Source organism: Typopeltis vanoorti, chromosome 1 (genome assembly GCF_054136105.1).
Source record: "Typopeltis vanoorti isolate ZY-2024b chromosome 1, IOZ_Tvanoo_1.0, whole genome shotgun sequence".
Classification (NCBI taxonomy): domain Eukaryota; kingdom Metazoa; phylum Arthropoda; class Arachnida; order Uropygi; family Thelyphonidae; genus Typopeltis; species Typopeltis vanoorti.
This window is the reverse complement of record NC_143549.1, coordinates 31,388,713-31,416,005: the sequence shown is the minus strand read 5'-3', so window position 1 is coordinate 31,416,005 and position 27,293 is coordinate 31,388,713. Positions and strand designations below refer to the sequence as shown.

At 37.1% G+C, this 27,293-nt stretch overlaps 1 protein-coding gene across 1 annotated transcript in view; it reads right to left on the bottom strand.

Moving 5' to 3' along the window:
- LOC150109866 (uncharacterized) overlaps positions 1-27,293 on the bottom strand; it is a 185,502-nt gene that overhangs the window by 19,722 nt on the left and 138,487 nt on the right. Inside the window, exons 7-9 of the mRNA XM_090396404.1 lie at positions 25,684-25,793; positions 25,264-25,329; positions 3,506-3,676 (exon numbers count right to left, since the gene is read on the bottom strand). Of these exons, the coding sequence (XP_090252530.1) occupies positions 3,506-3,676; positions 25,264-25,329; positions 25,684-25,793 (347 nt within the window). The remainder of the gene's footprint in view (positions 1-3,505; positions 3,677-25,263; positions 25,330-25,683; positions 25,794-27,293) is intronic.

The following is a 27,293-nucleotide window of genomic DNA, read 5'->3' as shown; positions in this document are numbered from 1 at the left end:
TGCATCAGTCACTCTATTCCCATTTTTATCCCACAATATCATTCTTCCACAGTCATTTCTCCTCCTACTGGCCACATAGCAAAAAAATTCCCTAGGATTTTCTTTGGATCTTAGGGCCAATCTCCTCTCATATTCCAGTTTCACTTTCCTTACCACACGAGTCACTCTTCTGGCCTATGTCTTATATTCCTCATGCATCTCTTCACCTGTCTCCTTATATATCTCTTCCATAGCCATTTTTTCGCATGCAATTCCTGTTTAATATTGTTTGGCATCCACTTTACTCCAAATTGCGCCCTCTTCTTCACTCGTGGTATACAACTTACCATTGCTGATAACAAATATTCTTTCACAATTTCCCACGCACTGGTGATATCCCGGCCTTCCAATTCCTCCCTCCATGAAACTTCCCGAAGTTGACGTCTAAGACTATTATAATCACCTGCCTTATAATTCCACATAAGTTCCCGTCTCTTTGATGTCCATTCCCGTCTCCTGCATGTCCATTCATTTTCCAAATCAACACCATATGGTCACTCTCTCCAACTGGTGGGAGAGACGTCAACTCAGTTATTATCAACTCTTCTGATGCTATATCCAAATCCAAAATTTTTGAACCTCTTGTTCCCTCTGTTACATGTTGCCTAAGACATTTGTCCCTCAAGAATTCTAGAAATTCCATTCCCCTATTGTTACATGCATCTTCCTCTCTCCAATTTATACTACTGAAGTTAAAATCTCCTATAACAATCATTCTTCTTGCACTTGCCAAACTTAGCTGTCTAAACATCTCCTGGTCCCCATCCTCTGTGCTCCTGGGTCTGTAGCAACATCCCACTAAATATCCCGTCTTGCCTACCTCTACCTCACACCATACGCTCTCAAAATCATTTGTCTCACTTCCTTCCAAATTCTCCATTCTTAGAGGACTGAATTAATGAAACTTTCCTCCCATTCAGTGTTAAAATTATAGGTTCATTGTCTTTTAATTGATTCACTCATTTCAGGATTAAAAATAAAGATATTTCAAAGTACAAGACACCATTAAAATTATACACATAACTAGCAACAGATAATGAACAACTTTGAATGCACGTCTACTTTACATTGTATGCATTTAATACTCATGTGTCATTAACACATGCATCATGTAGCGTGCCATGAATTGTTGCATGATGTGCACGTGATTATTTCAAACTATACAGCACATGGTTGAACAGCAGCAGGCACACACAAATTGGTCGACGGGCGCCATGGTGTCTGCGGGCCTAGGGTTGGGAATGCCTGTAATAGACCATAGAATTTTACATGCAGGACAGCTATTGCCATAATCCAATGATTTCAAACCTGTGAAACATTACCAGTGAACTTCAGATCCCTGTCCATACTTTGCTTCCTGAATTTTAAATCTTTACACTTTGCAACATTAAACTATTAGCTCCACTTGCTTGTCTATTAAGTTTTCAGATCTATATTGCTAATGCATAGCACATGATATTGTGCAATGCATCATTTACAAATCCAGTTAGCTTATACAATATTATGACAGGTTTAAACAATGTTCCCAAAACAAAACACTTCCATAACAGAGAAGATTTGCTATACTGCTTCCCTATATCCTGCTGATATCTGACAGCCAATCAACTCATTTAATTTGAATTAGCATCTGTTACAATCACTATGTGAAATGCATTTGCAATTTTGTGGTATTAACTGGAAAAGATAACTACACTGATCCAAGAACACTATCAACCTAAATCTATATCCTAGCTCACCTATGATTTGCAGTTAAGTTATATAAAAAAAACTTCTGGAAAAGAAAGCATACATATGACATTAGATCTAGGAAAGGCATTTGACTATACCATAAAACTCATCTGAAAGGCATTTGACTATACCATAAAACTCATCTGAAAGGCATTTGACTATACCATAAAACTCATCTGAAAGGCATTTGACTATACCATAAAACTCATCTGAAAGGCATTTGACTATACCATAAAACTCATCTGAAAGGCATTTGACTATACCATAAAACTCATCTGAAAGGCATTTGACTATACCATAAAACTCATCTGAAAGGCATTTGACTATACCATAAAACTCATCTGAAAGGCATTTGACTATACCATAAAACTCATCTGAAAGGCATTTGACTATACCATAAAACTCATCTGAAAGGCATTTGACTATACCATAAAACTCATCTGAAAGGCATTTGACTATACCATAAAACTCATCTGAAAGGCATACCTGAAGCTTATGTGGAATGCATAAAAATTCTATATGCAAACTCACAGGCTATGCTATGAAGCAGCAAACTGACATTCCCATTAAAAGTAGTTCTTCCTTTGTATGGACACTAACCAAGGATATTCAGAAGCCACATTCCTGGACACTACTTACCACTACATTACAAAATGAACTAATATTTCTTGCAGAAATGGGAAAAGCTGCTTATGTGGAATGAAACTACACCAAGAAGACAATATGCAAGGAGGTGACTGAACCAATGGCATTTATAGATGCATGGAGCTGAACAAATGAATGTAGTTCAAATAGCTAGGGTCCAAAATTAGCTTTAGTGACAATTTAGATGCTGAAACCCGAGCCAATGCTGCATGAATGAAGTTATGATAAGATCCCACTATATCTTAAAATCAAAGATCTATAGAACAGTCAGACCAACATGTACAGAGCAAAATGCTGGCCAGCAAAGAAACATGAGCAAACCTTTATATCATGATAATGAGAATGCCGAGATGGACACTTGGCATCAGGCTTGACTAAATACCTAATACTTATATGCTAACTTCATTTATACTATTATGTGACAATTGTTTGATGCTGTTGGCATCAAACGATTGATCCTTTCAACTACTAACCACGTTCAAACTTGCTTCACTTTTTGCATGAGCCATTAGTAGCAGAGGCTCTACCGATCGACCAACCTTTGCTGGCAAGATCCATCCTCTGCATTGCACAAATAACAGAAGATGCAAGAGGCATTCCTTAGGTGGTGCTTTGCTATGCAGAAATGAAGACTGGCAAAATCAGCAATGAGACTTTATGTATATGGCCATGACCAAGAGGCTGAAGATATGTTGGTTTGATTGCCTAATTAAAGACATGCACAGCAAATGTTAACAGTAGAATTGCCCATGACCATACAAGCAGTGCACATGAGCAGACCCTGCCTTAAAGCAAGACAAATGCTAGGAAGAAAAGATGCTTAACAGAGCATAAGTATTAAAGCAGGGAGAATGGCTATCATCAGATCCTTTTTGGTATTGGCAAACATGTACTTAGTTCAGGTGCTGCTAAATTAAGGTTATCCATAAATCAGTGCAACTAAGTCATTCACTGTGCCTATTCTGTAATTAGGCTAGAAAATTAAGTCTAGTATAACAATTATATTGTTAGTCTAGACTAATTTGAGTTTGCCAAATTTTTCAAAATAAAATTTAAAACTGAATATAGAAGGGCTGAAATTTTACATTAATACCTCTGATGAAGATTCTGAATCAGTAGATTCAGCATATTCTGTATTTGGTACAGCACAGGTATATGTTCCAACATGAGATGACTGAAGAGAAGGACTATAATAAGCTTCTGCAGTCCCTGGTACTCCTGATGTGCGAGATGGAGACAATGATGAATAGAGGTATGGTGTGGGCTAGAAAAAACATCAGTCTATGTTAACAATTTTAACATGCTGAGATACATTTGATTGAAAAATCTCAAAGCAAAATTTAAGGAGCCAGTATATGCAAATTAAGAAAGCTGCAATTGAAAAATGTATGCACCTTAATTTTTAGAAATGCTTACGAGTTTCTTAGAAACTGACCAAATGTGTCTAGACAAACAGCAAGTTACCTACTATATAGACTGAGGTATAACTTTAGCATTAACTCTGAATATTTACCATATTCTCAGCCACATATGTTTTGACCTAGAATAGTTTAACTGTTTCTACTTGAATTTATGAGTGGGGAACTTCCCATGTCTTGACTTCACAGTCCAATAGTGAATGCTACATTAGAGAAAAGAATTAGAATGCAGCATTTACTATTGGACTATGATGAAGTCAAGACGTGGGAAGTTCCCCCTATCAGCTTAAATCATGCCTTTAAATATATGGTCACTGCATTCACCAATACTCAATGCATTCCACTTGTTAACCACTTTGGCATACCTCTTATACCTTCATAATAGTATAAGTGGTAGAATCAAAGCAAAAACATTGTTACTAATAGCAATCTATGAGGTTCAGTGATTTGTATATAAATGATATAGGAAATATTCAGTTTGATGTTTGCAACAAAAGAGGCAAGGCAAATTAACTAATTGTCTTGGTTGGCACAAATGATTTGAATCAAGTATGAGAAAGGATATAAAGGAGTTGTTAGAAGAGGCAAAACTGAAGAGCAAAATGAAGATTGTAAGTCTTCTACCATGCTATGATAGAGACAAGCTAAGGAAGGCATTGATAGCTAATGAATTAATACTTAGGTTGTGCAGAAAGAATGGTGTAGGATTTTTGGACCTGATCTGTTTGACAGAAAGAGGGATTTATATAATCTAAATGCTTTGTTAGTTGTCTAGAGAGCTTTGTTCACCGAGCATGCCAAAGTGCAAATTCATGAAAAAATAAGCACTTAGGGTAGAAGTAGGTGAGTGTGAAAGCACTTGAGGCAAGTGAGCAAGAATGACCAACTGGAGTTCAGTCTCAAACAAAACTAATGAGAAAGGTTGTCATTTCTGACCTAATAGCCAAGAGCAGATGTAGTTAATGATACAATGTGAACGATTTAGTATTTTCAGGGAAGATAAAGATAGAATGGGATTCTGCTGATGATAGATGAATTGCAGCCCAAAAGAATACATGATAGGTGGGAGTGAAAGTTCATTTCAAGCAGTCTCGTGAGATCAAGGCCAGTAAGACAAAATATAGTTGCTATAGACTAGTGAGTTCCATGGATGATCTGGAAAACATGAATCAGCAAATTAGTATAGGTCAAGTAATTATGGGGACTTCTATGGAGATAGACTGGAAGGAAATGGAATTTATATACCTACTGAAAGATAATTACCTGAAGCATCATGTGATGGAGTGGACAAGGGAATTAAGTATTGGACTTGGTCATAGGTTCAGAAGAGCTTTATAACCAAGGTGGCTATACTGGTTCTGATTGGTGAAAGTAATCATCACAGGCAATCTTGACTTAGATTATAAAACATAAAGGCATATTTTGCCCTAGAAGGGGTATTATGAGGAACTGTAAGGCAGGTGATTATTTTATTATTATACAACCTCAAAGTAAAGACTTGTCAAGTCAACAGAGGGCACCTGCTCTATAGCTCTGTCTCTACTTAATCCACCAACTGCAGCAAACCACATCTATACCAACACCATCTACTGCCCACAACAACTATTTTCATAGACAACCATCCATATCCAATGGTGAGATTCAAACCTGCAGCCTTTTGGTTGCAAAGCAGATATGCTAACCACTCAGTCAACCAGATGCAATGACAAGCTTAGGACTTAAATTATTTAAAGAAATTACAACATATACTGAAATATTAATTAAAAGAAACTTTAACAAATACTTCCTATATTTCAGCAATGTGCATTGCCATCTTCATGGGAAGATATAAATATGACACGTGCACACAGGAACTACAAAAAGCAAATGAGACAGAAGATAACTATTCTTATTCCTAAATTCCTAATGGTTCCCCTAGCAGGCTATTAGGTTGTCTTGGATGTTGGCCTAACTAATGTTCTCATGATATAAGTCTCCCAAATTTGAGGTTTGGAACTTTTTTTTTTTTTTGGGTGTTGGTTATTTAAGTGTTAAGGAGTATAGTGGATCTGAGCCATGTGGCCAAATAGTGAACACATCCACATAAAGCCAAATAATGGTTTTTTGTGGGGCAGAGTTTAAGACTTTCTCTTCAAGTCTCCAAAAAGAAGTTGGCCAAGGGTGGAGAAAGTGGTGAACCCATGGCTGGTGAATTCCCTCTGTTTGTAGAATTTTCCTTACTAAATGAAATAGCCTGAGTGCATTGTGAACTGAAATAGGGCTGAGATAGGGGGAGGAAATTGACTTAGATGAGCTGTAAGGTTTCCTTGAGTGGTACATTTGTGAATAGGGAGATGTCAAAACTGACCATTATGTCAGCATGTTGGAGTGAAAGGTTTTCTATACTGGCTTTGAAGTGGGCTGAGTTTTTTTTTTAATGGGTGATGCCAGTATAGTGTATGAACACTGGCTAATTTATGTGGGGAATCAATGCCATCCACTATGGGATGTAATGGCACATTCAGTTTACGTATTTTTGGAAGTCCATAAAAACAGGAAGGGGTCTAGAGTTATAAGGTTTTAATTTGTTGGTAACTTCCACAGGCTAAGAAGTGACCTTAAGGAGCCTATGGAGTGTTCTAATTTGGGAGCTGGTAGGATTACATTCAATAGGGAGGTAGGTAGCCTGATCTAATAATAAAGCATCAAGCTAACCTGTGTATTCCTTTTGGTTGAGAACCAGTGGTGTTACCATTATCTGCTTTCATCATCACGAATCATGGGCTCACTGCCCGTTGATGTCCGATGCCTGCTTCACTATCTTCCACCTTTTTTTGTCCAGTGTCACAGTTTTTGTACACCCGTTCCACACCAATCTTTTATATGGTCTACCTCTTCTGTTTAAACCATCCAAAATACCAAACATAAATGTCTTTATCTTCCAGTCCTCACTCATTCTATAGATGAGTCGAAATAAATGCAGCTTCTATTTTATAATCTTCTGCATTAGATTGTTTTGGTTGTATCTTCTGATAGAACTCTTCATTGGTGATTTTCTGTACCCATCCTATTCTTAGAATCTTCCTGTAACAAGTTCTTTCAAATGCCAAAATTCTTTTTCTCGATTCCTTATTACCCACGTTTCAGATCCTTACAGTACACTGCTGAAGATGCATGTTTCCAGTACTCTTAGTTTTATTTGCAGACTGATCACTTTACTTTTCCAGATGTTATCCATGGCCTTTAGATTTGTTCTTCCCTTTGCAATCCTGATCTTTCTTTTTTACAGTCCAAGTCATATGTCAGTTTACTTCCCAAATATGTGAATTATTCTACATTTTCTATATCAGTTCCATCCACTTGAATCTTTTGTTTCATGTTCTTCTCACCAAATACCATTGTCTTGTTTTTTCAAAGTTCATAACAAGTCCAAATCTCTTCCCTTCCTCATTTAACAGTTTGTTTTTTGTAGTTCTCTTTCGTCTTCAATAATGTCATCTGCAAATCTCAGATTGTTAATTCTCATTCTGTGTACAGATATTCCTTTGGCATCTTTTATTTTATCCATTGCTCTTTCTAAATGTGTGATGAAAATGATCAGTGATATTGGGTCTCCTTGTCTAGTACCTCTGCTTGTTTGAAACCATTTCTCCAAATCACCTATTCAAACCACATTCTGGTAAACATCTTTTAGTATAGCTATTAGTTTTTTTTCCTATCAATTCCATAGGATTCCAGAACTGCTAATGTCACTTTCTGGTCAATACTGTCAAATGCTTTCTGAAAATCGACAAAGCAAGTATATATGTTTTTGTTTTTTCTCCTAGCTTTCTCTGCTATTAACCTCATTGTCAAAATCTGTTGAATTGTAGTTCAATCCTTCCTAAATCCTTCTTGCTCGTCTGCAAGGTATGCTTCCAATTGTTCTCAATCTTTCTGTCAATATGATTATCACTTTACCAAGGTGACTTATCAAGGCAATTGTTCTATAATTTTTACATTCTAGCTTATTTCCTTTCTTGTACAATGTTACAAATATTGATTTCACCCACTCCTCTGGCATTTTCCCTTCTTTCCATACCATATTACATAGTTGGTGCATTTCTGTAACTATACTTTCACCACCATATTTAATCATTTCTCCAGTAATTTTATTGTTACCAGGACTCTTGTTTTAGCTGCCCTATTGCTTTTTCTACCTCTCCTCTTAAAATGTCCATATCATGCTCATTACCTGGTGGTGATATCTGCTTCAATTCTTCAGTTTCCCAACGCTATCTGAATCTTGTTTTTCTTCATATAACTCTCTACAATATCTTGTCCACTGTACAATTTTTGTACAGTGGACAAGATATGACGTTATGCATTAATTATTTTTCACTTGTTCCTTGACCATTCTGACTTGGTCAAAAACCACATTTATTGTGTTCTCAATCAGAAAACGTGGGCTTACAGTAACGATCACGGCTTCCTCCAAAATAGATGTAAAATCAAGATTCTTGCTGTTTTTTGGATCAATTAAAAACCATAACGTGTAAATAAAGAAAATACGCATGATTTCCATTCTTATCTGCTTTGGCAATTACCATTTTCCTTGTTTTTCTTCATCTCTAGTAGCTGTATATTTGTCTTTTGATATGTTGGTTTTTGGTGGTCTTGCTTTGGTGAGAACACCAGCCACATCTACTCAAATTGTTGGCAATATGGTTTGGAAGTTGCAGATACATTCTATTTGGATCATTATTTCCTCGGCAGGTATTTTATTTTAGGCGCAAGGCAAAATTGTGGCCACGTGCAAGAGCAGCGAGTGCTTCAGACTTTAAAACAATGGAAGAGAGATTGACTACAGTGGTAGAGTTCTTTTTCAGGTTATCAAGTTTCTTGATGTGCCAACTATGTATTTTTTCAAATTCTTTTGTTGCTGAAGCACACAAGACAAAGAATCATTCAAAGGTCATGGTTCAGCATGCTTGAAAGCTCTAGTGCCTGTAAAGTTTTGTTTTCGTTGGCTAGGAGAATGCACATTGCAGTGATTTGTTCTCATAGAATGGGCGAAGCTAGCAGTTATAAATCTGGAGAGTGTTCTGTGAAGAGAAATAGTGTTTAAATTTAATACAATTTGGTATTACCTTATTATCCTGGCAGCATTTTAGGAAGGTCAAACGATTTAGTATAAATATCCTCAACTTCAGTTTGCCGTATTGGCGAGCGTTGCGTGCGATGGAATCTCCGTGGATGATAGTAATTCTTGTAGAAAGGCTTATTCGTTGGTAACACATGACTATATTATTTAAGGAATTTGCAACATATTGGAATATTAATTAGAAGCTTTAATGAATACTTCGTATAAATTGTCCTATTGGGCCAAACAGGCAGGACAGCAAATATCAGGATTTCAGAACATAAGGATTACATCTGGTTTCATCAGAATAGCTACTCTGGGCTTGCAAACCATGCTCTGGATACCCACCACAGAATATGCTTGAAAAAAGCCAAATTATACACCATAGCAAGTGCAAGCATGAAAGACTATTCATAGAATCAGCCTTAGCTCTAAAAACATTCCAAACCTCAAATTTGGGTGCATGAGACTGCCTCAAATTTGGGAGACTTACATCATGAGAACATCAGCCCAATGGGCAAGACAACCCAATATAACCTGCTAGGGGGCACCATTAGGACTTGAGGAATAAGAGTAGTTTATCTTCTGCCTCATTTGCTTTTTGTAGTTCCTGCGTGAAGTGTCATTTGTATGCTCCCATGAAGATGGCAATGTGACATTGCTGAAATATAGGAAGTATACATTAAAGTTACTTTTAATTAATATTCCAGTATACGTTGCAAATTCCTTAAATAATTTAATAGTCATGTTACCAACATAAGCCTTTCTACAAGAAAGACAAACTTAGGAGGAAGCATAAGCTTGTGCCATGACATTTGAGAGGAATGCAATATTAAATTGTATACCTCAGGTAAGGAGTGTTAATGAGATAGGAGTTAGCTAGACAAGTAATATTAAGTGAGCTGCAGAAGAAAATTCAGTAGAATAAAGGTGACCAGCAAACTCAATAGTACAGGCTTAGGTACAGAAAACAAAATCAGATTATGAGAAGAATCTAGCTGAGCAAGCCAAAGAAAATTGCCAAGAGTTGTGGCAAGTAAGAATGTCTGGAAGATTAAACTTAGTGATGGTCACAAAAGAGACAGAAGCAGAGAAAATAGCAGAATTAAAGTGACCACTTTGCAAGGGTATTTTTAAAGCAGCATCCAGTGAGGATGCTGCTTTAACCTATGAGACAGACTAATATGTAACAGGTGGATGAACTGGAGGTTCTTAGGATATTGCAGAATCTGAATGTAAATACAGCTGTGGGATTAGCTGGCATATCAGCTTGTTTTGCAAGAATGAAGAAAGGAACTGGCAATGTCTGACAACTGAATCTCAGCTCTGGTCTATTTCCAAGGGAATGGAAAGAGCAAAATAATTCCTTGCATAATTATTCAGGCCTCCATGGAATCAGAAGATTCATTGCAGGAGGCCCTTAAGAAACAGTATATCAAGACTCATCGTGGGAGGTGCCTCCTAGGAAACCTAAAGTATCATACCACTACTTCAACTCATTGACCGTTCTTGCTCTCCACTCCATCAGGTAATGCATTCCACAGTTCAACACCCTCCATGCAAAGATACCACTCGCCCTCTTGCTCAGTTTCCTTTTGTAACTTCCAGGGATAGCCCTTTATCACTCCTTTTTGCTGTTCAACCAAGCAAAAGAACTCCCTAGTGTCAACCCTGTAACCACCTCTCAACAGTTTAGTCTCGATCATATCTCTCCTATCCACCAAACTCTGCAGTCCACATTCCCTCAGCTGATCCTCATAATCTGAGTGCAGTCTGATTGGAGTCTTATATAACAGAATGATAATTCTTAGCTCTGCAAGTCAGTGTCCTCATTGCAGCAATCCTGTGTTACTTCCACCACCTTTGCAATATGTCCCCTAAATTTCAGGTTTTGATCAATCATCAAACCCAGATCTCTTCTCTTACTTCCTCCAGGATAGCTCCAATAGAGTATGCAGCATCCCCTTTAGGAGGTTGGGATGCTGCATACTCTATAAGGGAGGTTGTAAGAGTGTAATAGCAAATTATAGACTAATCAGTATGTTAGGTGTGGTAAAAGTAATTGAAAAATTGGTCAAAAAGAATTCAAGAATGGGTGGATACAGATATACTGTATGAGGGATGACATAGTGTATCATTGTTTAACAACCAAGTTAGATAAAGGAAATGGCTATATAATGATTCTGCAAAGGCATTTGATAGAATACATGAAAATCTTATGTAAATTAGAAGAAATGGGGATGATATGACATTAGTTAAGAGGATGGCTGCTGGACAGATCAAATAGAATATTGAGAGGCAGAAGCAAGGCAAAAACAAGCAAGTAGTGATGGACCATGAAGTTTAATGCTGAGGCCACTGTTATATATATATATTATTTATTTATATATAAATAAATGGTATAGGAAATAACCCTGAAACAGGGTTATTTCCTATATATATAAATATTTATATAGATATATAAATATATATATATTATTTATTTATATATAAATAAATAAATAAATGGTATAGGAAATAACCCTGAAACAGTTGGTAAAATTAGGTAAGTAATAGTTAATATGTATGGAAAGGTTTGCAAGATGATTTAGATAGGCTGTTAGTATAGGCAAAAGATAACAGGTGTCAATTTGTTTAATGTGGAGAAATGTGAAACTATGCATTTTGTAATAAACAGATTACAAGCTATATCATTAATGGAACTGTTTCAAAAAATACCTGAAGATTTAGGGGGTTGTAGAAAGCTTGCTATGAAATCAGTGGAGAAGATTCAGTTGAGTCAAGATGGTTAGGAATCTGAAATGTTCCTGGGAGGATAGAATGAAGGTATATAGATTGCAGAAGTTGGATGATAGAAGAAATTGATAGGATATAAAAGCATTTAAGTTGCTTCAAGGGTTTTTAAGATGGATTCAAGAAATGTTTCAGCACTTGGCTGGGAAGGACCAGAACAAGGGGTCATCCCTGCAAGTTGAATAAAGGTGGTTAGTAAGGGTGTAAGGACTAGATTTGTTTGCCAAGTTGGGAATGAGTGAAATGGGTTTCCACAGTTGAGTGCTTTGTCTGTTAATGGGTTTAAGGAGAGGTATGGATTATATGAATAGTTTTGGTCTCTTGCAATGAGCAATCCATGGAGATGTCAATATTGCAATTATCTTTGATTTGTATTTGCAATCTTTGCCACATGATACCTGAACTTCAACTTCCTATCTATTAACATCCAAGATCCCTAGGTTATCACAATGAAGTGAATGACTTTACATTTACTGATATTGAACTGACACCCATTTTCCCATGCCCACAATTCCAGCCTATTTAAATCATTCTGCAAGTACTGTATCAGCAGCATTCCTGATTATCCTACCTATCTTTGCATCAGCATATAGCTATATGTTGCTTGTCAAATCCTTTTCAATACTATTAATGTACAGATTGAATAACAGTAAACCCAGCACTGATCCTTGTGGTACACCACTAGTTGCTTTAAATCTTGCAGATTCACATCATCCCTTATATACCACTTTATGTCAGCCATCCTCTTATCCATGCTAATATTCTATAACCTAGACCCATTTTCTCCAATTCATGTAGCAGTCTGCTATGATGTATTATGTCAAATGCCTTAGAAAAATTCAAAAGTATCATCATGGTGTATCCATTCCCCTTGTCTAGTTCAATGGTAACATTGTTATAGAATGTGAGCAAGTAGCTAGCTAAAACATGACCTTCATTTAGTAAACCCATGTTGTTCATTGCAAAGTAGATTCACTGTCAACCCATTTCTGAATGCCAGCCCTAATCAATTTTTCTAAAATCTAATATGTTGATAGTTGGATAAAATAGCTAAAAAAAATTGACATGGCTTGAGTGCTGGATCTGGTAACAATATTTATCATTAACCAAAGTCAACTGCCACTCAAGCAAAAAAGTGACCATGCAGATCACAGACCTCTGTGAGAAAAAGGTATATGTGGAACTACAAGGGGAGGGATGATTACGAAGAGCTCAGGAGACAGCTTGCAGGTGTAGCATGGAATGAGGATTTAGCTGGAAAACAGATCAATGCAGCTTGGAGATTTTCAAAAACTATCTAGTAGATAGTATGTCTAAGCATATTCCAAGGGAGAGAAGGTTAAATAAGATGGTGTGAAATAGATGAATAAAGAGATTAAGCATGCAATACAGAGAAAAAGGGCATTATGGAGATAGCATAAGAAAAGTGGAGATAACCAGAGCTATGAAAAGCAGTTTGCTAATGAAGCCAAAAAGAATCCTAAGGAGTTCTTTAAATATGCAGCCAGCAAAAGAATGACATTGATTGGGAGAAAATAGTATAAAGACAGCTGTCTGTTGCAGAATATGTGGTGGAGATATTTAATGAGCAATTCATAAAAATCTTTCAATCTTGTAAATGTGACCTCATGGAGATTGTGAGCAAGAGGTATAGGGAGTGAGTAAACTAGATGAAATAAGGCTGTGGGACTTAATATCATGTATTCTGAAGGAATGTGCCAGGGAGTTGATAATGGCCTTGACATATTTTAATACGAGTCTTACACTGTGTCAAGTTCCTAAGGAGTGGAAGGACAGCAAGATTGTTCCACTTCATAAAGTGATGTGATAGAACTCTAGCATCAAACTATAGGCCTATCTGTGTGTGTCAGGTGGTGTAGTTAAGTTGTTGGAGAAGCTTGAGAGAACTAGAATTGGGTTGAAAACAATAGTATTATCTTTTATGGAATGTATGGATTTGCTAAAGGGAAGTCATGTTTCAGTAATTACTTATTACAATAAGGTGACTGCTTCCATGGACAGAGCAGAAGGATACCCAATAATATACTTAGATTTTGCAAAGGCTATTGATAGATTATCCCACATAAGTTGATAGTCAAACTAGAGCAGATGAGGTTGATATTAGATTGGCTATCTGATAAGTATCAACAAGTTGAATATGGGGGAGCAATATTCAGGAAAAAGGAAAGTTACTAGTGGTGTGCCTCAGGGATCTGTTTTAGGGCCATTGCTGTTTAACTTTTATATTAATGATATTGGTGAAGATTTGGATGGAGATATTCAGTTGTTTGCAGATGATGCAAAGTTGGGACAAACATGAAGAGAGGAGAAGATGTGGCCTTACAAGACTTGAATAAATTGAGTGATTGGGCACTCAATTTATGGGAATGCAAGTTCAATGTTGCCAAAATTTAAGGTTTTAAAATTTGGAAAACAAAAATGGGATGCAGAATTTATGCATGATGAGGATATATTGTCAGAGGTGGAGGAAATAGATCTGGGGATGATATTAGACTAGTGAAATTTAGAGGACACATAGCCAAAATTGTGAAAACAACACAGGCTTCTAGGAATGATGTGAAAGACAGACTTGTTGAAGTAGGAGATTTTTGTTCCATTGTATAAATCTTTGATTAGGCAAATCTGGACTATTATGCCCAGATTTGGTCACCTGGTTTTTAGAAGGACAAAAGATGTTGGGAAAAGGGTCCAGAGGCAACCAACTAAGGTAGTTTAACTTCTAGAATGCCAACTATAAGGAAAGATTGAGAAGCTGCTTCTTGAAGAATCTAGTGAATAGGAGGAAGAGGGGAGATATGATGGAGATCTACAAGTTAGTAAGGGGTTGTTATAGGATCAATGTTGGAGAGGTTCTACAGAAAATAGTGAGAACTCAGGGGAGAACCAGAGGTCATACCTGGAGACTGTATAAAGAGACTGAATAGGGGAGTGAGAAGCAGGTTTTTCATGCAGAGTTGTGAATGATTGGAATGCCTAACCTGAGAGTGTGGCGTCTACAGAGAATTTGTGTTTAAAGCATTGTAATATGATAAAAGGACCTCCTAGATAAGTGACTCCATGGGGTCTTGGGTAGTAATAATAATGCCGTCTTATTCTGGGAAGTTGCTAGATGTAGAATTCTGTAAAGAAAGGGTTAGTGTTGATCTATAAAGCTGATAATTATAACAGTAGTACCATGGCTCAAGCTACAAGGAAAGAATTAGTTCATGGGAAGTGATCAGAGATTGATCAAGTCAGTTTTAGCATCATACCCAGTCAAGATAAACCATGTGAGGTTAAGCCAATGAATAAAGCAAGACCTGCAAAACAAGGAATATATAGAAAAGTAAAGCAGCATATTCATGAGCAAAGTGTAAGTAAGGATGGTTAGCATAACAAATCACAAAAAAAATTAGCTAAACAGGACAAAGTAAACCCCTCAGAAGTTTATGCGACAAGGAATGATTATGGAAGGATGACTAATCAATGCTGATAGAAGGTATAAAAAAAGTAGAGTTGACAAGTTGTTCTTAAGGTATATCAACCAGAAAGCTTCTGCAGTTATTGAGGAATACAAACAGTGGTGCTCAGCATAATGAGATAAATGAACAAGACTGATTACATGTTTTCCCATGTGCTATGTAAATATAGCAAGAGAAATGTTTAACTCTCAGGGATTGTTACCAGGTTAATATGGAAAGTTTTTCATTAAGAGAGAGAAGCCATTTCTAGAAACTAACATTAATAGCATGTTCTTTGTATAGGGAGTGGTTGTTGAGTAGAATGCACTGCCTGACAGCATGGTGAATATAGTTTAAATCAGTTCATACTTTGTGTAAGCACCACTGATTACTTACATCCATGGATGTCTGGTGTTAAAATAAATGAAGTTATACTTCAAAATTTTTAAAATGGAGTACAAATCAAAAAAGTGCATGTCTAAGATAATACAAATAAAATTTACCATATGTTGACATAGGACCAGGCCTAAATTTTAGGACTATTTTTAGGTTAAGCTTGTCATTTGTATAAGATGACCCCAATTTCTTCTTGTATTAATGCAACGTTAGGTATTGTTAGATCTGTTATTTTTATATCTATGCATAACAATTTTTTTTTGCATAGCATAAATTTAGTAGTCATTTGATATGTTGTGCAATTTTGTGATCAAAGAATGGAACGAAATAGAGACTAACAAAATCATTTAAAAAGTGTAATATCTCTAATCTTATGGATAGTACAGATGATTATCTGTTGTGGGACACTGATAATGAAAACTAAATCAATTCACCAGATTCAAACTGGATCTGTATGATCATTTAAACAATGAATCTGAAGAACTATTTTCAGATGAAAAGTCAACTTGAAAATTGAGGTTGTTTTTTAAACTTAAATCTATTATAATATTTTAAATAAAATTAATCTGATTTGTTTATAAACACTGCCTATTTCTAATAGAACAATGTACTGGAACTACCTAAATGTTCATCCAAGAAATTAAGCTTCCTTTTTTATTATTCAGGCATCCATGGAATCAAAACTCATTGTGGGAGGTCCTTTCTAAGAAACACAAGTCTATCAAAACTCAGAGGGAGGTCTCTCCTAGAGAACACAAAGTCTATCACACCACTCCTTAAATGCATTGACTGTTCTCACTCTCACCACTATTAGGCAATGCATTCCATGGTTCAACCACCCTCCATGCAAAGAAACCACTCCTCACCCTCTTTCTCAGTTTCCTTATGTAACTTCCAGGAATGGCCCCTAGTCATGGCTCCTTCCCACTGTTCAACCAAGCAAAAGAACTCTCAGTGTCACTCCTATAACCACCTCTCAACAGTTTATAAGTCTCAATCACTGCACCTCTTTCTATCCACCAAACTCTGCACTCCACATTCCCTCAGCTGATCCTCATAACTATCCTTGTACAGTCATGAAACTGTCTTTGTCATCCATCTTTGTATCCTTTCCACAGTTAATTTATCCACTTCAAATCTGAGAACAATAGTCCAAGTGTGGTCTGATCAGGGTCTTATACAACAGAATGACTGTTTTATCTCTGTAGGTCAGCATTCTCATTATTGCAGCAATGCTCTGTTACCTTCACCACTTTTGTAATATGTCCCCTAAATTTCAGGTTTCTATTGATCAACCCAAGCTCTCCTGTCTCCCCTATTTCTTCCAGTATAACTCCTCCCAGAGAGGATGCAGTACCTGATCGATGTTTCCCAAACTTGAAGATGTTACATTTTGCTGCATTAAACCAAAACCCCCATTCATTTACCCATCTTTAAAACACTTAAGGAATAGAACGTAGTTAAGGATATAAATTAAATTAAACTTTAATATTTTCCGATATTTCGGCAACGTCACGTTGCCATTTTCTAAAGGAACTTAGAAAAAAGTTACATGCACGTAGGCACTACAACACAGAAACTGGGAATGAAGAGATGAAGCTATTGTTCTAACAGTCCTGATGGTGCTCTCTAGCAGGCTAAGTAGGTGTCTTGGCCACTGGGCTGAAGGTTTGCAGATGTAGGCCTCCCAAATTTGGGGCAGTCGCATACAACCAAATTTGTTGAGGTTTGGAGAATTTCTTAGGGCTGAGGCTGATTCCATAAAGAGTCTTCCAAATTTGTATTTGCTAAGGTGTATCACTGTAGCTTTCTTCCACTGTATTCTGTGGTGTGTATCCAGAGCATGGTCCGCAAGCCTAGAATGACTATTTGTGAAAACGGATATAGTCCTTGTGTTCCGAAATTCTGATATTCACTGTCCTGCCTGTTTGGCCAAAGTAGGACAGTTTACAACTGCAAGGGACCTGGTAAACACCAGGTAGGTCTAGGGGAAGTGGTTGGTCTTTAGTGGAGCAGATAAGGGATGCCAATTTTCTGTAAGGTTTGTAACAGGAGGTCAGGTCATGTTTAAGATTTTGGTAATCTTTTCTGAGCTGCCATGGATGTAGGGAATGGTGATGGATTTAGAGTAATCCGGGAATCTGGTTTGTAGGTTCTAATATTTTTTGGGGGGTAGCCATTGGCTGAGAAAGTGTTGAGGATGTGATTTAGTTCAGTGTTTAGGGCCAAGTCGTTTGAACAGATTAGTTTAGCCCTGTTGTATAGTGTTTTCACTACTCCATATTGTTGTGAGGGGGTGGTGGAATTGTTGGTGAATGTATCTGCCTGTATGGGTGGGTTTTCTGTAAACTGAGAAAACCAAGGATCCATTAGGCTGGCGGGTGACTAGTGTCTAGGAAAGGGAGGCTGTTGTTTTCCTCTTTTTCCAGAGTGAATTTGATTCTGGGGTGTTGGTTGTTTAAGTGTGTTAAGAAGGAGAGAAGTGTTTCAGAGCCATGTGGCCAAATAGCAAACATCATCAACATAGCAAAGCCACATGGTTGGTTTTTGTGGGGCAGAGACTAAGGCTTTTTCTTCAAAGGTCTCCATAAAGAAATTGGCCAAGGGTGGGGAGAGTGGTGAACCCATGGCTATCCCCTCTATTTGTTTGTAGAATCAACGAGAAGTCTATGAGAATCAACATCATCCACGGAGATACAATCGCACGGAAGGCAATGTATGTGGAATTATGAAGTAGGTGATTATAATAGTCTTGGAAGTTTCGTGGAGGGAGGAATTGGAAGGCTGAAATAACATTAGTGTTTGGGAAATTATAAAGGTATATTTGTTAGCAGCAATGGTAAGCTGTATTCCACGAGTGAAGAGGACACAATTGGGAGTAAAGTAGATGACAAACAATATTAAACAGGAACTGCATGTGAAAAAAGGCTATAGAAGAGATATAAGGAGACAGGCAAAGAGAAGATGCATGAAGAATATAAGACATAGGCTAGGATAGTGACTAGTATGGTAAGGAAGGCAAAACTAGAATATGAAAAAAGATTAGCCTTTAGATCCAAGCAAAATCCTAGGAAATTTTTTAGCTATGTGGCCAGTAGGAGAAATGACAATGGGATAAAAATGGGAATAGAGTGACTGATGCAAAGCACTTAGTGGAACTGCTCAATGAACACTATTGGAGTATTTTATCCTGGTGGAGCCAATTTTAATACTAGAGGGATAGGGCAGGTTTGAGGTTTAGAGGTACAGGAGTAGTATTCCACATGCTAAGTACTCTGGATGTTACTAAAGCTGTGGGACTGGATGGTATTTCACCAAGAGTTTTGATAGAATGTGCTAAGGAACTGACAGTGCCTTTAACCTGGCTTTTCAATGAAAGTTTGAATGTGGGAAAGGTGCCCATGGAATGGAAGGAGGGGGTAAGATAGTGCCATTGCATAAGGGCAATAGCAGACTAGAAGTATCTAAATATAGGCCAGTTTGTGTGCCATCAGTAGTTAGTAAGATCTTGGAGGAATTAGTGAGGAATTGTATACAGCATTGGGCATATGAGTGTAATGTTATCTGTGAGAGTTGACATGAATTTGTGAGGGTGCCCTTGTTTTAGCACTATGCTAGCCTTTTATGATAAAGTTTACAGCATTAGATGAGAGAAAGGCATATACTGCAATTTTCTTAGACTTATCATGTGGCACCCTATCAAATACCTTTGCTAAGCTGATATTTAAGTTGCAGCACATGGGTCTGGATGTCAGATTGGTCAACTGGATTCAGGATTGGCTATCTGATAGTTATCAGTTGTGTATGGTGGAGCAATATCAAAGAGGCAGAAGGTTACAAGTGGGGCCCCACAGGGCTCAGTACTGGGACCTATATTGTTTTACTTGTATATCAATGACATTGTCTATTAATTGCAAGGGGATATTCAGTTGTTTGCAGATGATGCAAAGCTGGGAAGGGTTATATTAGTAACAGTGTACATGTGATAGCCCTGCAAGAGGATTTGAATAAGCTAGATGGGAAAATTCTCGTAACAGGCTTATACATTATTAAAATGCTTAAGGAATAGAACAACGTAGTTAAGGATATTCCTCTCCCTTATTCCAAATACTCCTGGCATTAGTATAAAGCATAAAAATGCCATTGTTTCTATACAGCCAGCATTATCCCCTCTAGACTCCACGTTACCTGATGTCATCCCCTTCTCCCAAGTACCCATTCCCACAAGAGACCATCCCTGCTACCATCCACACTGGGACATACCAACTTGTTCAGAACAGCAATCTCTCCAGATGCCTATGTCCTTCATTCAAATGAAAGTGGTCTCTTGCATACAATTCCTCACTGCTCTTGACATTACCATACCTAGGCAACACACTATCTTTCCTGTGTCTTCTTTTATATAGCCTCAAGCAAGAATGTCATCTCTTGATGCCCTATTTATATCATCACTCAAGTCATTTGTTCCCCCATCACAATCATCTCATCCACCCTTTCACCTCTTAATTGCCTTAGCCACACTTTCTATCATTCCTACCTGGCAAACTCATGCATCCTGTCTTGAATAGGATGGATATGGTCCCTGTAAAAATAATCATAATTAAAATTCTTAATATTTTTACATATTGTTTATGTTAGTATGTTTATTAGTTGTTTTCATAACATGCATTGTCGGCACTTGAGATGTGCCTGTTATGGAAATTGTTTTGTTAAGTGATATGTAAAGCAGTTAAAATTTTATGTACTTACCAGGTTTGAATAGTTGTGTTACTTTAAACAAATTTTATTGCAATTTAAAATTTGCAAAAGTTGTGCTTTGAGGACATTCTCTTGTCGCTAACTGAGACAACTTGTCAGTCATTATACAGTACTTAGTTTCTCGCTTGCCATGGAGTGCGCATGCTCGGAGAAATTTGACGAGTGATTGACAGCTGACAAGGAAAGCGTTCGGTATCCGAGTAACGGCTGTAAACAAGATAGTGTTTGGATGTTCGGAAGGATTTTAGAACACAGGCCGGCAGATAGAGGTTCGAAGGAACTTAAAAAAAACTTAAGTGACAGTCAGAGGAAAATTAATAGTATATTCCGAAAAAGGAATCTGGGAACTATTAAGTTTCCATGTGGAATAAGTATGTGGATAAATAAAAGGGAAATATTGCTATAAATCATTTTAAAAGGAATATTGGAGGAAACACTAATTGAAAGATTAATAGTAGATTCCAAAAAGGGAATCTTAGAACTAAGTTTTTTTTTTATTGGAAGAGTTAAAACTGTCAACAAGCATTTAGTGAATAAAAGAAGAATTTGCTATTTATGTTCTAAAGGAATGTTTGAGAAAACTCTGATTAGGAAGTTTCATCTGTATTAAGGATGCCAGATCTGACTTATTTCTACTGAAGAAAAGAGATGGAATTAAGTTTGGAAGAATTAATGTGTGCTACATAAGTGATGAGAAAGGATCCTGTAAAAATGAAGAATGGAGTTATATATCTTCAGAAAAGGGCCTTGACAGAAAGAAACTGACTATGAACTTTGTGATTGTGCAAACAAAGTGTTTAGTCTAGTCTTAAGTGTAAGTTTATTTTTAAAAGGCCTTGGATCCAATTAATTTGTAGTTATGTAATATTTGTTTGAAGTGTATATATATTGTTTGTTTTATTAAATGTGTTTATTTTGTATTTTGTTCTTGAGTCAGTGATTATTTGGATTCTGAAAGAAAGTTAAGATCATTGCATCAATTGGAGTGAACCCTTGTGCATATAACATATAGGTACACTTGGAAAATAAAAAAAATAATTGTTAGAAACAGATCATCTCTATGGTAGGATAAATATTAAGATTTATATCTTCTCTAATATAAGAATCCAATTATTAACAGTCCCCATATATTATGTCTCTTATGACCCTATTCCTTGATTGCTCACATGCATCCCTCACTCTCTCCTGTAACAATTTCTGTGCTCCCTACTTACCTGCCATCACTATCCCTAGTCCCTGTGCTCCCTGGCATTCTCATTCTCTCTCCTGTTTCCATTCTTTCCTCTATCATTCTTATATCTGACACTCATTCCCTCTTCCACTTATCCTATTTTCACCTCTTCTATCATTCATAGAACTCTCATTCCCTCTTTTCTACTGTTCCTATTCTCTCTTCTATCACTCCCCTATACTTGCCATATAAGACCACCAATGATTGAGGGGGGGTTCTGTAGTATTTGAGTTGTCTTATATGCCAACATACAGTAACTTATATTTACTTATTATTATTATTATTCAGGCCTCCAAGGAGTCAAAAGACTCATCGAGGGAGGTCCTTCCTAAGACAAAGTCTGTCAAGACTCATCGAGGGGAGGTCCCCCCCTGAGAAACACAGTTTATCATACCACTCTTTAAAGTCCCTGACCGTTCTCGCTCCCACCACTCCATCAGGCAATGCATTCCACGGCTCAACCACCCTCCACACAAAGAAACCACTCCTTACCCTCTTGCTCACAGTTTCCTTTCGTAACTTCCAGGGATGGCCTCTTGTCATCACTCCTTCCCGCTGATCAACCAAGCGAAAGAACTCCCCAGTGTCAACCCTGTAACCACCTCTCAACAGTTTAAAAGTCTCAATCATATCACCTCTCCTTCTATCCGCCAAACTCTGCAGTCCACATTCTCTCAGCCGATCCTCATAACTATCATTGTACAGTCCTGAAACCATCTTTGTCATCTGTCTTTGTATCCTTTCCACAGTTAATTTATCCCCTTCAAATCCTGGGGACCAAATCTGAGAACAATAGTCCAAGTGTGGTCTGATCAGAGACTTATACAACAGAATGATAACCCTCTTATCTCTGCAGGTCAGTGTCCTTCTCATAATAGCAGCAATCCTCTGTGTTACCTTCACCACCTTTGCAATATGTCTCCTAAACTTCAGGTTTCTATCAATCATCAACCCCAGATCTCTTGTCTCCCCTACTTCCTCCAGTATAACTCCTCCCATAGAGTATGCAGCATCCCATCGATGTTTCCCAAACCTCAAGACCTTACATTTTGCTGCATTAAACTGACATCCCCATTCATTTGCCCATCTATCTAGCTTATTTAAATCCTCTTGCAGGGCTACCACATCTGTGCTATTACTAATAATCCTTCCCAGCTTCGCATCATCCGCAAACAACTGAATATCCCCTGCAATCCACTGGCTATGTCACTGATATAAAGGTTAAACAATATAGGTCCTAGTACTGAGCCCTGTGGGACCCCACTTGTAACCCTCTGCCTCCTGGAAACTGCTCCACCATACACAACTCTCTGATACCTATCAGACAGCCAATCCTGAATCCAGTTGACCAATCTGACATCCAGACCCATGTGCTGCAACTTAAATATCAGCTTATCATGTGGCACCCTGCCAAATGCCTTCGCCAAGTCTAAGAAAATTGCAGTATATGCCTTTCCCTCATCTAATGCTCTTGTAACTTTATTATAAAAGGCTAGCATATTGCTAAAACAAGAGCGTCCTTTCACAAATCCATGTTGATTCTCACAGATAACATTACCCTCATCTGCCCAATGCTGTACATGGTCCCTCACTACTTTCTCCAAGATCTTAACTACTGATGAACACAGACTGGCCTATAATTAGACACTTCCAGTCTGTTACCACCCTTATGCAATGGCACTATCTTACCTTCCTTCCATTCCCTGGGCACCTTTGCCAAAGCCAGACTTTCATTGTAAAGCCACATTAAAGGTATTGTCAATTCGCTAGCACATTCTCTCAAAACTCGTGGCGAAATACCATCCGGTCCCACAGCTTTACTGACATCCAGAGTACTCAGTATCTGAAACACACTCTCCTCCTGTACCTCCAGACCTCGTACCAGTCCTATCCCTCTAGCATTAAAACTGACTCCTCTAGGATGAAATACTCCAATAAAGTGTTCATTGAACAATTCCACTATGTCCTCTGCATCAGTCACTCTATTCCCATTTTTATCCCACAATATCATTCTTCCACAGTCATTTCTCCTCCTACCCACATAGCTAAAAAATTCCCTAGGATTTTCTTTGGATCTTAGGGCCAATCTCCTCTCATATTCCAGTTTCGCTTTCCTTACCACACGAGTCACTCTTCTGGCCTGTGTCTTATATAATTTTTCCAAAAAAAATTTTGCAATGAGCATATCTAGGGTAGATCTTTTAACTTAGTCTCAAAATACTTTTTTAAAAATCTAGGTAATAGAAGATAAAGGGCAAGTGATCAAGATAAGTACAGACTGATGCTTTCAAGTTAGTTTGACAGGCAAAAAGGATTTAACCCTTTCCAAACTGATTTTTTTTTGTTTCCAAGTGAAACATTTTCTTTCTATTTATTTTGTCCTTGTCTAAAAAAGCAAGAGCATCAAGTATTTTGATGAAAAATACATTTCAGGATAAGAATTCTGACCAACTGATTCCATATGGAATGATTCTGGTAGCAAATATTCAACTTCTGAGCTAATACTCTATAATCCAATATATGTATATTATTCTATTAAGTCATAAAAACAGATATCGGTAAGATTTATACATAACACATACCTATTATAAAAAGAAATGGAATTACGATGTACAATACCAATTGGAATCATTCACCATGTAATATGGGCTACAAAAGCCAACACAGTGATTCCAATTGGAATCACTAGTGCAGAAAGGGTTAATGGGACTGAAGAAATTTCAATTTTGAATAATGTGCAAGATGGATTTTTGCTTTATCAATGGCAAATGAGAGGAATGCATTGCTAGATGCTTAATGTTTTTTAGTGCAGGGTTGAGAGATTATGTGGGGCCTCCCATGAGGGATAGCAATACCCATACCAGGATTGTGCAATGTTGATTGATGATAGGAAATCAGTTTGATAATGCAAAACATCCTGTAATCAGGATGTGTAAGAACTAAGTTTCAAGACTGCTTATTTCTTTCAATCTATATACTCAAATCTAATAGAAGATTTAGAATTATCAAACTGCAACAGGAAGTTAGTTTAGTCAGAAAGCTGAAGGCATGTTATGCTAGAAATCTGTTAGCACATTAACTTTCAATTAATGAATCCTTGAATGAGTTGAAGGTTGGATAATTGAGATGTCACTAAAATGGAGATCAAAAGATCAGCTAAAACCTAATCTTGCTCTTCTCAGAAGAGAGTTTCTAATCTTGAAAAGTAGATCTTTGATCTGACAACATTATCTTGAGATTAAGATAGTGTATTTAATCTTGTGAAATACAATTCTCCCTGTATTTTTCAGTTTGAGTTTCTATACCAGTAATTTCATTAGTGGATATTAAACAGAAGCAATATTAACAGCAGTTTACAATGAAAGAAAACACTATTTTGAAAGGAGTGCTATATAAGTAATGCTCATCTAACTTCTAAGTTTTCCCTTGAAAATGAGTGAGAATAAAGATCAGATTTCACACTGTGATGTCTGTTTTGAATGCAAGATAAAGATCAGTGATAGAGGTGAGGAGTAGGTTCTTTGCATGGAATGGAATGCATTGCCTGAATGTTGTGGGTGTAAATACATTGAATCAGTTTAAGGCATGATTGGATGAGCACTGCAATAGTGTGTACCTCCCACAATTGAGTGGCTCCATGGAGGACAAATGTTAAAGGAAAGGTGCAGCTAAAAAGTGTTTAAAACTACTTACCATTGGTTGGTAGTACTGGTGCTGGGGAACATACAAGGGCTGAGAATAGAAAACTGGATATGCAGCCTAAAGGACACAAAGAAAGTCTCAGATTTATATACAAGTTTAATTAGAAAAAAATTTTGCTACATTTGCTAAAAAAAGGACAGTTGTCATTAAAGTTCAAGGTGATAATTATGAAAAGAAAAACCAAAGGAAACTAAAATCAGTTGGATAACTGTCAGCATCTTGGCATGAGAATGGAAGCAGCAATTAAGACAATGTATGACATACTAATAACTGCTTAAAAGTTTAGCATTTAAGTGAACCAAAACATTTTATAAGAAAGTTGTTCAAATATTAAGTTAAACAGTCAAGACAAACCAGAAACAATTTGTTTTTAGGTACCTTATAGATATAGAATTCATAATTAAAACTTACTTGAGATGAATACATATTTTCAGTTCCATTCACTACAGCAGAAGTATTGTAAGCCACAGGAACTGTGGCAGGATATAGAACTGTTCCATTTGGTACTACGTGTGCAGCATCTGAAAAAGTAAACTTTTATTCCATCTAATTCAGATTGTTGTTTATTAAAGATTAGTATAGAACTAGATCTAACAGTCAAAATTAGATGAAGCAAACAAGGTTTAATGTAGTTGAGTTGTATATTATACAACTTCTATAAATTTAGATGACAGATTAACAAGCATTCATCATGCCATTCAATAAACCCTCTTGGGTAATGTTTCTTATTACATAAAGATATATTCCTATAGCTCTAAGAATATCTTAGTTCTGACTTAATCAGTCCATCTTCTGACCTTTCCAATATCCTCATGAAAACCAGGTGATTAAATCTGCATAATTCATAAAGTCTGGTTAAGATCTTATACAGAGGCTATTCAATAAGTTAAGACTATTTATATAGAAAACAGATTACCTTTAATCTGTCATCATTTACGTAGTATTTTTCGAAGTAACTACCGTGAGACGCGATGCATTTATCCCAATGTTGCATCCACTTCTTAAACATGTGAAAGTGTTTTTGAGAGTTCTTTCAAAACTGCCTCTGCAGCTTTTACACATACTTTGTTGCTTTCAAAATGGCAGCCTCCTAGTGGTTTCCTGAGCTGAGGAAACAGCCCAAAATTGCAAGATCAGGACTGTATGGAGGCTGTGGTAGGATATCCATGTTGTTCTTCTGCAAAATGTCCACTACACAACCAGCAATATGTGGCCTTGCATTATCATGGTGCAATAAGAAGCCATTCTTCAGCAATGGATGCTTCCTTTTGACGTGCTGTACCATTGTCCGTAAAACATCTGCATAGTACGAGCTGTTTACAGTATTCCGGGGTTCTACAGTGTGTTGGTAAACAATTCCTTCGTAGTCAAAACAACATTATGGTTGTAACTTTACCAGCCAATTTTACAATTTTTGCTTTCTTGGGGGTAGGTGAAGATGGATGCTTCCATTCACTGCTTTGTTGTTTCATTGTAGGGTCATAGTGATGCAACCAAGCTTCATCTCCTGTAATGATGTGTTTTAAGAAGTTGTTGCCTTCTTGTTCCAGTCTTTCCATTCTATGCACACATTTACTCAATGCTGCATTTGCTCCTATGTCAAGAGTTTGGGAATACATCAGGCACAAAATGTTTCAGTCCCAAATGTTCAGCCATGATCGAGTAAACACTTCCCACAGAAATATTCAGGACAACATGCAGCTGGCATACTGTAATTCTGCAATCCTCCTTGATGATAATCGCTGCTGTGTTAATCATTGTCTGTGATGGACACTGAAGGTCTTCCCTTATGTTCAAGATCTTCCACATTGCCTTTTTTAAAAATGTTATGCCAACGAAAAACTTTTCAACATTGCTTCATCGTGAAAAGCTTCGTGCATCATGTTAAAAGTGTCCGATGCAGATTTTTGCAAACACACAAAATTGAATTGCATAATGCTGTTCCAAGGATGCTTCCATTTCGACGACTGGTCACGGCTTGTAGACATGCTGAAACAAGCTTGCGTTTAGTCACATGACAC